The sequence below is a fragment of the Garra rufa genome, chromosome 22 (assembly GCF_049309525.1).
Source record: "Garra rufa chromosome 22, GarRuf1.0, whole genome shotgun sequence".
NCBI lineage: Eukaryota > Metazoa > Chordata > Actinopteri > Cypriniformes > Cyprinidae > Garra > Garra rufa.
In genome coordinates this window covers 17,398,543-17,410,936 of record NC_133382.1, presented here as the reverse complement: position 1 = coordinate 17,410,936, position 12,394 = coordinate 17,398,543, and the positions used below count along the sequence as shown (strand labels likewise).

Sequence of the window (12,394 nt, the reverse complement as noted above, 5' to 3'; positions counted from 1 at the left end):
AGGGGGGAATTTCCTGCGGTTGTCTGGTTCTCCCTCATGACAATGGAGGGGAAGTTGAGAATAAGTGCATGAATCAGGGTTCAACCTTAACAATAACATTATAAAGTGATTCATTGCAGTCACACTGAGCTTTTATATTGAGTGCAGTGGTCTTTTTTCAATCTTTTATTGTTATATAAAAGCCATACTAAATCTTAATGAGGAGCCATTTGTTCATTACGCAACAGAGTCTGGGTATGGTCAAAAGTAACTAGTATGGAAGAAATGGAGTAAAAATAGAATATTCCTTCAAGATATGAACATTCTGTGCCTCTAACTTGCCTGTGGAACTGGCAAAAATCAGTACAACAGAAGTAAATTCCCTTCTCTTGAAATTAAGCCACACTGCCTGAGGCTGAGGCTCATTGCGAAAATTAGTTTGTGATCATCAAGACATTGCATTGACTGACAGGCATTATTACTACCAAGTTGCTTTCCATATTACTCATATAAACTGTAATGCTGTATGTTTGAAAAAAGAACAATTAAGAAACAGTAAAAACATCCGTTGCTAGCGATGACATCACCACCCTGCACCTTGTCTTGTGGGAAAGAAGGAATGTTGACTGAAAGCAAAACTGTCAATTCAGAAGCTTCATTCCATCTGCATGAGTGACACTTTGCTTAGACACTATTACAGCTGTTTGCGAAAGAACAAAAAACCCTGCAGTGTCTTTAAATTCAGTATAGCCTAAAATAGACTAAATTCACACGTACACTACCAGTCAAAAGTGTTTGGACACTTTTTTATGTTTTCTTTTCTGCTCCCTAAGCCTGCATTTATTTGATTCAAAGTACATCAAAAACAGAATATTTAGAAATATTTTTACTATTTAAAATATCTGTTTTCTATTTTAAAATATTTTGAAATGTAATTTATTCCTGATCTGATTTTAAAGCTGAATATTTAGCATCATTACGCTAGTCACATGATCCTTCAGAAATCATTCTAATATTTTGATTTGCTGCTCAAAAAACATTTATTATTATTATTATTAATATGTTGAAAACAGCTTTTCCTCGGTTTTATTAATGAATGGAATGTTCAGAAGAACGGCATTTATCTGAAATAGAAATCTTTTGTAACATTATAAATGCCTTTATCATCACTTTTGATCTGTTTAAAGCATCCTTTCTAAATAAAAGTATTAATTTCTGTAATTTCTCCCCCACTAAAAAAAAAAAAAAAAAAAATATATATATATATATATATATATATGACTCCAAGCTGACTCCAAGCTTTTAAATGGTGTAGTGGTTAATTTTACAAAAGCTTTTTATTTCAGATAACTGCTTATCTTTTGATCTTTCTATTCATCAACGAATCCTGACAAAAATGTACTCAACTGTTTAAAATATTTATAATAATAATAAATGTTTCTTGAACAGCAAATCAGCATATTACAATGATTTTTGAAGAATCATGAGACACTGAAGACTGGAGCAATGATACTGAAAATTTAGCTTTGATCACAGGAATAAATTACATTTTAAAATATATTCAAATAGAAAGCAATTATTTTAAATAGTAAAACTATTTCTAACTTTTCTTACTTTTGCTGTACTTTGGATCTAATAAATGCAGGCTTGGTGAGCAGAAGAGACTTCTTTAAAAAACATAAAAAATCTTACTGTCCAGAAGCTTTTGACTGGTAGTGTACAACTGTGGGAAAAGATGAGGTGGATTCATGTTGACATTCTGGGTGTGATTACAAATATTAAAGGGTTTGCAGAAAACACTGCATCCTGGTCTCTAACACCCTTTTTAATCTACACACTGGCCTCAATCCCTCTAACGATATCTTATCCTTATTCTTAATAGCTGCACGGGCCGCCAGCTGCTCTAAATCCACAGGCTTACCCATTGATATTAACCACACACTTAGACCAGGGCCCACAGCACAGGAAGTGTGCTTCACACACATGTGTCCCAACCACTAACCTATCCAAACATGATAAAAGTGCATAAAGCATCTATAAAGACATGTGTGGGCTACATATGTTGGTCCATTACACATCTTCTTACAGTTTTTGACAGTGGTACACATAATATCCTCTTTTTTCAAACAGAAGGATACTTATATTACTGTTAACTAGTGAGACAGATGGAGTGGGCAGAGAGCTTATCTCTATTCAAAAGAGAAAAAAGTTGCTTTCTGATCAGTATGCAATCCTCTTTATCCTCTTAAAGCCCCCCTGAATGTGTTTATTTATCAACTAATAGTATTAGATGACTTAGCAAAGAAACAATTGGGATATACACCAAGACACCACAACATCTGCTTCTATATTTTCAGTTTAGGGGTGAGTCTTGATCAGATGGTAATAGTCCACTGTTGTGAAACCAACAAACCTGGACCTTAATTGTAAAGATTATTCCAAATAAAAGGAGCACCTTTTAATAAAAGCTTGTGGTGAGTGAGATTTTTAAAATCCTGAGCAAAATGTATCAGGGTTTACACATAAATATTCTAACAAATGTTTTTTGAGAACCAAATCAGCATATTAGAATGATTTCTAATAGATCATGTGAAGAATCACACTGAAGACTGGAGTAATGGCTGCTGACAATTTAGTTTTACCATAACAGGAATAAATTACATTTTAAAATATGTTAAAATAGGAACAAAGTTATTTTAAATATTTCATAATATTACTGTTTTTCTTTTTTTTTAAATGCAGTCTCAGTGAGAATTAGAAACTTTAAACCTAATTACTCCAAAATATTTTTTCAACAGTAGTGTATAAAAAATATAAAGAATAATTGTATATAATATAAAACATTGCATTTTCAACTATGTAAAAATAGTAGAGTTATGCTAATATAATTATGCTTTCTTTTTAAGCATATCTTCTCATACAGGTAACAATACAAATTTGTTCTCAGGATATTGATATTCCTTTCAACGAACAAAACTATTCAATCATTAAACATGATGCAAACTACAGTCAAACCAAAAAATATACAGACACCAGATACTATTTTTGATTTTTTTTTTTTTTTTTATTAGTGGGTGCAGGACACTATAGTTGATTTATGTAAGTGAGGATAGCAAAATAAAGTAAACTGTGACATATTATACCCAAACATTCTTCATACAGTTAACTACCAGTAAAGTTTATTTAAATTTGGGAGCAAAATTTTGATTTAACACTTTGACTTAACCATGTTTTGTTACATACCTTTCTATTAAAGTTATCTAACATTATCAAGATGAATTAGTTCTGACACAGTTTAACTCTTAAGTACTTGTCATATTTTATTATTTTTTTCTAAACTATAGTGAATAAACTGTGATAATGTGAGAAATTTTAAAGGTGTCTGAATACATTTTGGTTTGACAGCAATTGATTTGTGATTATCAAGATGAATTTGTTCTGACAGTTTAACTCTGAGTTCTTGTCATATTTTTTCAAACCTATACTGAATAATCTTTGATATTGTGAGAAATGTTGAAGGTGTCTGAATAAAATTTGGTTTGACTGTATGTACCGGTGACCAAATCTTATCTTCTATCAAATCTATCTATCTTACATAATACCCACATGCCCTTTAATGCCTCTTTCTTTAGAAAACCTGCAAATGATAAAGAAGTAATGCCCAAGAATGCAGGGCTGCTGAGTACTGCATTCCTGACATGAAAGAGATGGGACTCTGGAACGGTCCTGACTCAGTGGGTGGAAAACTGGACAAGGGTCCTTTGTACTAGTGACTGTTTGTTTTTATATCTCCTGCTGGGACAAAATGTTTTGACAACCCCATCAAAAACCTATTTAGGTTTTAAAATTCCCTTTCACATTTTTAAAACAAATATGAAAATATTTGCATTCAACGACAGCAATTCACGTCCACTCATTTCAACACTATTCAACTTGCACTAGAGCTCACAAAAAATCTTGGAAGACCGTCCACACTTTCTTCAAATCAATTCCATATGTGACACTTAGACAACAAACACTAAAAGCTCTCTCTCATTCTTTTGTCTCATCCACTTACAATAACATGATAAATGTTTGAGATCATCCTAAAGCCTGTAATATTCACAGATTAAACCTCATATCAAAATCTCAATCGGCAGCAGACATAAACATCAAAATGGTTGTGATGTCTCAGATCTGTAATAAGAACGGATATTACACAGCGGTGAAATGAAAACACTACAATGTTTTTGATATAATAACATGGCTGACATTGTCTTGACCTTAAGCAGATTTGCCAGGGACGGTGTCCTTCAGATCTCTGCTGGTGCAATCACACCATTGATGAGGTTTTGACCACTGCCTGTGTCATGCCTGGTGCCAGACGGCTCCTCGGGAGAGCCTGGACTAGACACCGGTGGCATCAGATGCAGACAATGTTAATGACTGAGAGGTCTCACTATCTCTCCTTTAATCAGTCTGAGAAAACCTCTTTGTTGGACTTTATCTTAGGAAAAAGCAATGATTAAAACAATGTAAAAGGCCATAAATTTCTGGTTCTGATAGAGACTGTTACGAGGGCTGTCCTTGACATCCTATCAGTCTTTCTTTGCAGTCAACCATCTGCCACAGAAACGGAGGTAAATTGGTTTTCCATTTGGTTTTTCCCACGGTATGATAAGACAAATAGCCATTGAGTCCAAGTCTTTGAAGTTTTCAGGATCATGATACAAGAGGAACTGGAAAGACCTACTGAGCTAATGGTACCTCTACAAATCTGTGCTTTCTTGTTCTTGTAGGCATTTACAATTGGTCTTTGTCAGATAAAGTGATTACGGCTGTATATCAACATAGTAATGAAACTGGCTCAAAAGTGCTGTAGATGTCTGGCTTTTAGGTCTGGTTTTTGTTTCTGTTGTTTTCTTAACAGTCAGAGATATACCAAAACAACTCTCTATCATTATCTCCTCTTTCTATTTAGATGATCCCTTATAAAGTAACTGAAAGCAGAATCACAACGGGAAAATTATCTCAAAAGAGTCATCTTAAAGCCCACTGGTGCTTGTCCAAAATCAAGTTCAATCAAGTTTTGTTAACTTTCCAAAATAGTCAAACACAATAACCCATGGACCAGATGGCTGTAATCAGTGTAGTATACTTTTAGGTGTTAAATTTAATATTCTTTTGTTCCGAAATACAGAACAAAAGAAATCAAAGAAATAAACACAGAAATCTTATTTACATTCTAAGATGAAAATACATGAATATCTCAAATAGTCTGAGTAGCTTTATAGAGTGAACAATACCACTGAAATAAACAAAACTTGCATATTTTGCTGATTATTGCTGCTGAAAATGGTAAATTATTGTCATGTTTTGGGCTGTACTAATTGGTCGGACCTGAAAAAACATTCGGAGCACCATAGACTGCCAAAAGTTTTAACAAATCAAGGAGAAGAGCCCTTCTCTATATGATTTAGCAGCTTCCACACGTGTTTTAGACAGCATAAATTAGCAGAGCAACGTATTTAGTAGTACATTTAAGATATGGCTATGCATCCGGGTAACTGACCAAATTGTGATTATTGTGCAAATCCTTTATTGTGCGCTATTCACGGGGACAGCAAATTGTTGTTTAGCTTTAGCCACCTTCAAAACACTTGCCTGGAAGTGAAGTAAGTCTGAAATGAGTCTGAAGATTATCTTGATTAGATAATTAATGTGTGTTTACTTAGGGTTGGAGCTAAACTCTGCAGGATAGTGACCCTCCAGTAACAAGTTTGGACACCCCTGTGCTAGGGCAGTGGTTCCCAACCATGTTCCTGGAGCCCATCCAACACCGCACAGCTTGCATGTCTCATTTATCAAACACACCTGATTCAGGTAATCAGCTCATTAGTAGAAATTCCAAAATCCGAAATGGATGTGTCAGACAAAGGAGACATTCAAATGTGAAGTGCTATGGTGGGCTCCAGGAATGAGGTTGGGTACATAGTACTAATGTACTAATGTTGTGCCAAATGAATGCAAGCATCTTGCCAGAGGATGGCATCTGGAGCACATTCACTCAGATGTTTTCATTCAACTTTTTCAGTGAGTTAAATGTTTATAAATAGAGCATACTGCATAAAGAATGAGAGATTTACAAAAATCTCTCATTCTGCTCCACTCATTCACACTTTCAGCTTTCACTCTGAGAGTTTCTTTGTGACAAACATTGCTCATTACGGTATAGATTCTTTTGGAACCATTTTTTGAAAATATGTGACCCTGGATCATAAAACCAGTCATAAGGGTCATTTTTAAAAATTGAGGTTTATATATCTAATAAATAATAAATAAGCTTTCCATTGATGTATGTTTTGTTAGGATAGGACATTATTTGGCTAAGATTCAACTATTGTCACACCCCTGGACTATTTAGTTTGGTTTCTCCCAATTCCCCCCGTAGCTCTGTGTATTTTGGTTCATCCCTCATTGTCTGCACCTGTGTTAGTAATCAGTCTGTCTATTTAATGTGTGTGTTTTCCCCTGCATTCTGTCGGTCTTTGGTGTTATTTCCTGATGTTACCACTCTGTGTTCCTGTGTCTGCCTGTTTCCCCATTGGATTTATTAAATATTCGTCTTTTACTACGTCGTTGTTCATGTGTTCCTGTGTAAACATGACAGAAAGACCGACCAATACAGTTTTTTTTTTTTTGCGTATTCCACCCCGTTTTGTTTATCGTTCTGTTTTCCAGTCTTTTTGTTTCCGTCATGTGTTTTCTATGGATCCCCTACTCCGTCTGGAATTTATCCTCCTTCGGCTGAAGCAGGGGGAATTACCGCTCGAGGGCTACACGTTGATGTTCCAGCTCGTAGCTCATACCACCTGCTATCCGGACGACGCGCTCTGTGCGTTCTATGACGCAAGCCTCAACGCGTCATGAAGAGCGCCGTCGTCCGAGGATGGCCCTCGAGCGGACTTCGCCATGTTTGTGGAGTGGACACTGGCGAGAAACAAACCCTCGTTTCCCACCCGTTCCCAGGAGAACCTCGTCAGTGTCACTTCAGACCCAGAGCCCAGCCAGCCACCCCGACCCGCGGATTACGAGCCCTTTGTAGACGGGAAGCCCGAGCCCGGAGCGACAGAATTATGGAGCGCCGATGGGGTCAGAACTTCCGACCAGATGCGAGAGCCGGCCACTACATCTGCGAGGGTGGAGTGCTTCGTGGAGCAAGAGAGGGCGGTATAGAGCCCTGCCCACTGCACCACCACTGGGAGTGAGCATGAGCACAACTCTGGGGACTTAATAGACTTTTTCTCTGAGCCACTGGTCTGTCTGGATTTCCCAACCACCCTCCCTCTTCTGTCTATGCCTGAATCTCTGATGGTTCCGTCCAGCCGTCCTGAATCTCCGCTGGTTCCACCCAGCCTTCCAGAATCCCCGCTGTCTTCTGTCTGTCCCCTTGCTCACCCTCAGCCCACCATCTGTGCGGTGGGTTCGTCGCGGGTCTGCCAGTCTCCATCGGTGTCATGGCTGGAGGATCCCTCACCATCGCCTCCAGCCTCAGAGTCCTGGACTCCGCCTCGGCCCTCCGACCCTGCGGCTCCACCCCAGCTCTCTGCTCCCTTGTCTCCGCCGTCGGTCCACCAGCTCCACTGGGCTCCATCGTCCCTCCGGCTCCGCCCTGGTCAGTCGTCACCCCACCTTCGCCTCTGGACTCTACTCCTCCGGCTGCGCCTCGTCGCTCCGTCCCACCGGCTCTGTGGACCTCCTCCCTCCCGCGGGCACAGCCTCGGTCCTCTGTCACTCCGGCTCCGCCGCGGGCCTCTGGACCTCCATCTCCGCCTTGGTCCCCAGAGCCTTGGGTTCCGCCTTGGCCCTCCGGATCATCGGCCAAGATCATCGGCTTTCCGTCTCGGGCTCTCCCACCACCTGCTCCGCCTCCGTCAGTCGGCCCCATGGAGTCGTCAGCCTTTCCTCCACCATGGCTCCTCCCTCCATCGGCTCCACCTTGGGATTCCATCATGGCTGAGTTCTGGGTCCCATCTGGCTCCTCCTGCTCCAGCCCCCTCCTGTCACCTCCTTGGCTCCTCCCTCCGTCATCACCTCCCTGGACTCTGTGTTTTGCCCTCCTTCCAGGAGGCCGTTCTCTGCCAAAACCCCCTCCTGAGACTTGAATTAATTTGTTTTCCATGTTCGTCGGCGCGAGGACGCGCCTTCCGGGAGGGGGATGTAATGTCACACCCCTGGACTATTTAGTTTGGTTTCTCCCAATTCCCCCCGTAGCTCTGTGTATTTTGGTTCATCCCTCATTGTCTGCACCTGTGTTAGTAATCAGTCTGTCTATTTAATGTGTGTTTTCCCCTGCATTCTGTCGGTCTTTGGTGTTATCTCCTGATGTTACCACTCTGTGTTCCTGTGTCTGCCTGTTTCCCATTGGATTTATTAAATATTCGTCTTTACTACGTCGTTGTTCGTGTGTTCCTGTGTAAACGTGACAACTATTTGAAAATCTGGAATCTGAGGGTACAAAAATTCTAAATACTGAGAAAAGCTTTAAAGTTGACTTTAAAAATTCATATTACTAATCAAATTACATTTTGATATTTACGTTAGGATATTTAAAGAATATCTTCATGGAACTTGTTCTTTACTTAATATTCAATGAATTTTGGCGTAAAATAAAAATCATAATTTGACATTTTTTGGCTATTACCACAAATATACCTGTGCTACTTAAGACTTTTTTGTGTTTTGTGGTCCAGTGTCACATATAAAATAACTAGCTTTATTTCTGAAATGTTTGTTGAAATGTTGTATAAAGCAACATTGCTCTCTCAACTGATGTCCCAATTGAATGTCAGCACTACATTAGAATAGAGTATGGCACTCAACTGATGCAGTTCAATTATATAAGTAGTAGTTTTTAATTAATAAACTGCTAATTTATACAGTGCTCTATAAAAAATATGAGCACTTGACTAATTAAACGCTTCATGATCCCTCTTGGCACCACAACTGTACTCATAAACATCTCCCGAGCTACTTCAAAGGATCTCCACATCAAACAAACTGACGACCTACATATGAACAGCCATATGAACTGCTCCGGCAATAAGACTGAAGAAGAGATGTTGAAATTCTCATTAAAACACAGTGACAACACATCTACAGCAAGAACACTATAAGCAATTTCACGTAAAAACGAAACACCTTTTATACAGGTAATTAGCAGAATGTTAAAGTGTAAATAAACTTTTCTATCCTTTACAATCACTGATAATGAAAGTAGGAATAGTAGAAAATATATTAAAGTTTACTTTTTTTCTTCCCGTTTATTTCTGATGAATAATGAAATATCCTTCACCGTGGGGAAAATTAATGAGCTGTCTATCTAGTGTTAAGCATCAAAGCGCGCCTGTTACGCTCAAAAATGCCGTCTAGGTAGGCAGCACACTAGGTTTTAAGACAAACCAGAGACTGACAGCTGTTTGTGCTTGTGAGTAAACCAGAAACCTTACCTCGGTTATCTTCATCCATGTTCATTCTCCGAATGGACTTGATGTAAATAACGTCCAAGTCTTAGATTACTACCTTAATAATATAACACCGGTCTGTGAAACACAAAATTAAATCACATTAGGATACACGCTCGTAACCCAGTTCAGGGGCTGTTCTAAATGTCATTCGCATAATCCATAAATTGCTGCATAGATGGACATAAATCCTAGTGAAATATATGAATATGCAGACCGCTCTCCGCCAGCTTCCACTCGCCTTCATCCATAGAGAGACTAGTGAAAAGAAACAGCTTCATTTAGCCAGCGAATAGAGGCTCCGCCCATCACCATTATCTATGAATATATGACTGCTACGAACTAAGTGATTGCATCCTTCAGGATGGTCTTTACCTAGTCTAAATAAATCATATTTTAATCTCTCAAAGGTAAATCGGAAGAATAAAATTAAAATAGTAAAATAAAAATCCGACTTGCACTGTAAATCCTATTTAGTGTATTGGTGTTAGGTTAGAAAAGCATGAGAAAAGGCAAAGAGAAAACCATGATTTAATTACTTTATAATTACATAATATGATTAATAATATACAACGTGATTAATATTTCACAATTGCAAAATAGTTTTTTATAATTCAATCATGTATTTATTAATATTTTGCTGTATGGTTTTAACCACAATCTTCAGTGAAGTGTACATATTTCGTATACTATAAGAGACCTGGAAATATGAGGTAATATGCAATATCCTGAGCTTCATATCCAAGAGTGATGTCAGCATTAGGGTGGAGAATCCCAGGTTCCTACAGTGTACAGGAACTTGCCTGTTTTCCGGACACCACATGTCAGACAGAGTTAGTCAGACTATTTTCCAGGTAAGCTGAGGTCTTTTGTGTCGTGAATTTCATCCTGAGTGTGTGTTTTGAGGTTTTCTGAAGAATCATGCAAAATCTATTTAACAGCTAGCTCAAGAAGGTGATTGTTACTGTGAAACAAAAACAACCTTTGATGTTTCACTTCATTTGCATGAATTTAAATGTCCTACTATTTGTACTTCACAGCAAAAATGTTTTGTATTTTGCTGATGGCATCGTTCAGTCAAATGAACTCAGACTCTTTCAAACCTGTAAGACTAAGAGTTTTGTCTCTGTGTGTCTTCAACTGACTTTAAAATATTTAAATGATTCCATCTGAAGATGTTATGTAAGGTATAACTGGATATGAGGAAATCAAAAGAGCAGAATGTAATGTCCTGTGACTTCAGCACACAGCCAGGCCCTGTGCGTGAGGGAACGACTATGAAGTAGATGCAGGGAAAACAGGGGCTTCAGGGTGGGAATGACATCCTGTGTGGGAAACAGATATCCGCTGAAGCTCAGGAAGAGAATGTTGTTTGCATTTTCCCTTTTTTCGAGGGCAAAAAAACTCTCCCATGAACTTCACATGTAACACCCAGTTCACCCTTAGACCAAACAAAGACGCACATTCATTTGTTTCAGTAATACAGCTGGTGCCAAATTGACTAATTCATTTCAGTCTCTTAAAAACAGCTGACAACAGGTTGTTTGTGGGGAACCTGTTTGGCCTGTCTACATTAGAGTGGAAACATGGTCTACATAGATCTGTAGATTGGTATGAAAACAGTTTACTTAAGATTTATGCACACACACATGTGGGCAGCTAGTAAACTAGTGCAAACTGCTGTCCCACAACCAAAAACACATTTAAAAAGCATTTAAGTAATTTAAATGTGTTTACTAGACTTTAGATAAAGATTTTACTAGATCCCTCTATTACCTATTGAAATCCACAATAATATTTAAAATATCAGTAAGCTTAATATATACAAAATCATAATTTATTGGGTATTGGGAGGTGGCTGTCCCAAACCCTAAACCCTAAATTTTAACTTATGAAAAATAAAATGATATTGTATCTTTCTGATTCTTTTAGTTCAAACAAAAAATTATTTCATATTTTCTTTGTAAACTACTGTGACATGAAAAAGCTCATTGTTTTGGTAGTGACAAAAGGGAACGCATAATCCTATATTTGGGGGAAATAAACAAAATTTTAGTACAGTTATGCTATTTTTTGTATTTTAGTATGTTTTAGTAGTGTTTGTCACAAGTTGCAGGTTGAGGAGGGTAGATGAAGGAGAAGGAACCGGAGTAAATGAAAACACTGATATTTATTGAAAACAACGATGAGCATGGAGTACAAACAAACAGAAGTAACGGACAAAGGGGAGTGAGCAGACACAGACTGATATACACAGAAAACAGGGCGTGGTTACAAACGAGATAACAAGGGGGAAATACAAATATGGGCAACACTAAACCAATGGGAACCAAAACTAGAGGGGACAACATGGACTAAACCAAATGCATGGGAAACATAGGGGGGGGGGGGGACACTGGGAAAAACAAGACAGACTAGACTAAAATCCTGACAGTGTTTTAGTATGCAAGTTAAAATTCTGTAATGTGATGTGGTCTCTACCAAAGCATTACTGTCACTACCGAAACATGGGATGTTTTGTCAAAAATAAAGTGCTAAATTATCAACTAATATGTTATCATAGTTTTTCATTTAGTGTATATTCAAACTAATAAATCCTTAATTTTGAAATCATTATGTTCAACTTTTTGCCTTTTACAATTTTTTTTTCAAATACTGTACATCAAATCTCACAAATTACGCTTGAAATATTGTTAAAAATGTAATTTTTATTGATTTACCACTTAAATGCATTTCGGTAGTGACAAATTTGGGGGCAAAACAAATATTCCAAAACTTTCTAAAAATACTATATGAGAATTAACTGCAAAATTACTAGAAATGTGTACCTTGCATATTATACAAGTTGCATACATACACTTTTTTTGTAAAAAAGAAAAAAAAAAGGGGAAAAAAGACATTTCCAGCTCAGA

At 37.8% G+C, this 12,394-nt stretch overlaps 1 protein-coding gene across 1 annotated transcript in view; it reads right to left on the bottom strand.

Moving 5' to 3' along the window:
- cyth3a (cytohesin 3a) overlaps positions 1-9,718 on the bottom strand; it is a 53,162-nt gene extending 43,444 nt beyond the window's left edge. Inside the window, exon 1 of the mRNA XM_073828009.1 lies at positions 9,468-9,718. Coding sequence (XP_073684110.1) covers positions 9,468-9,492 — 25 coding nt within the window. The 5' untranslated portion in view covers positions 9,493-9,718. The remainder of the gene's footprint in view (positions 1-9,467) is intronic.
- Positions 9,719-12,394: the final 2,676 nt, after the last annotated feature.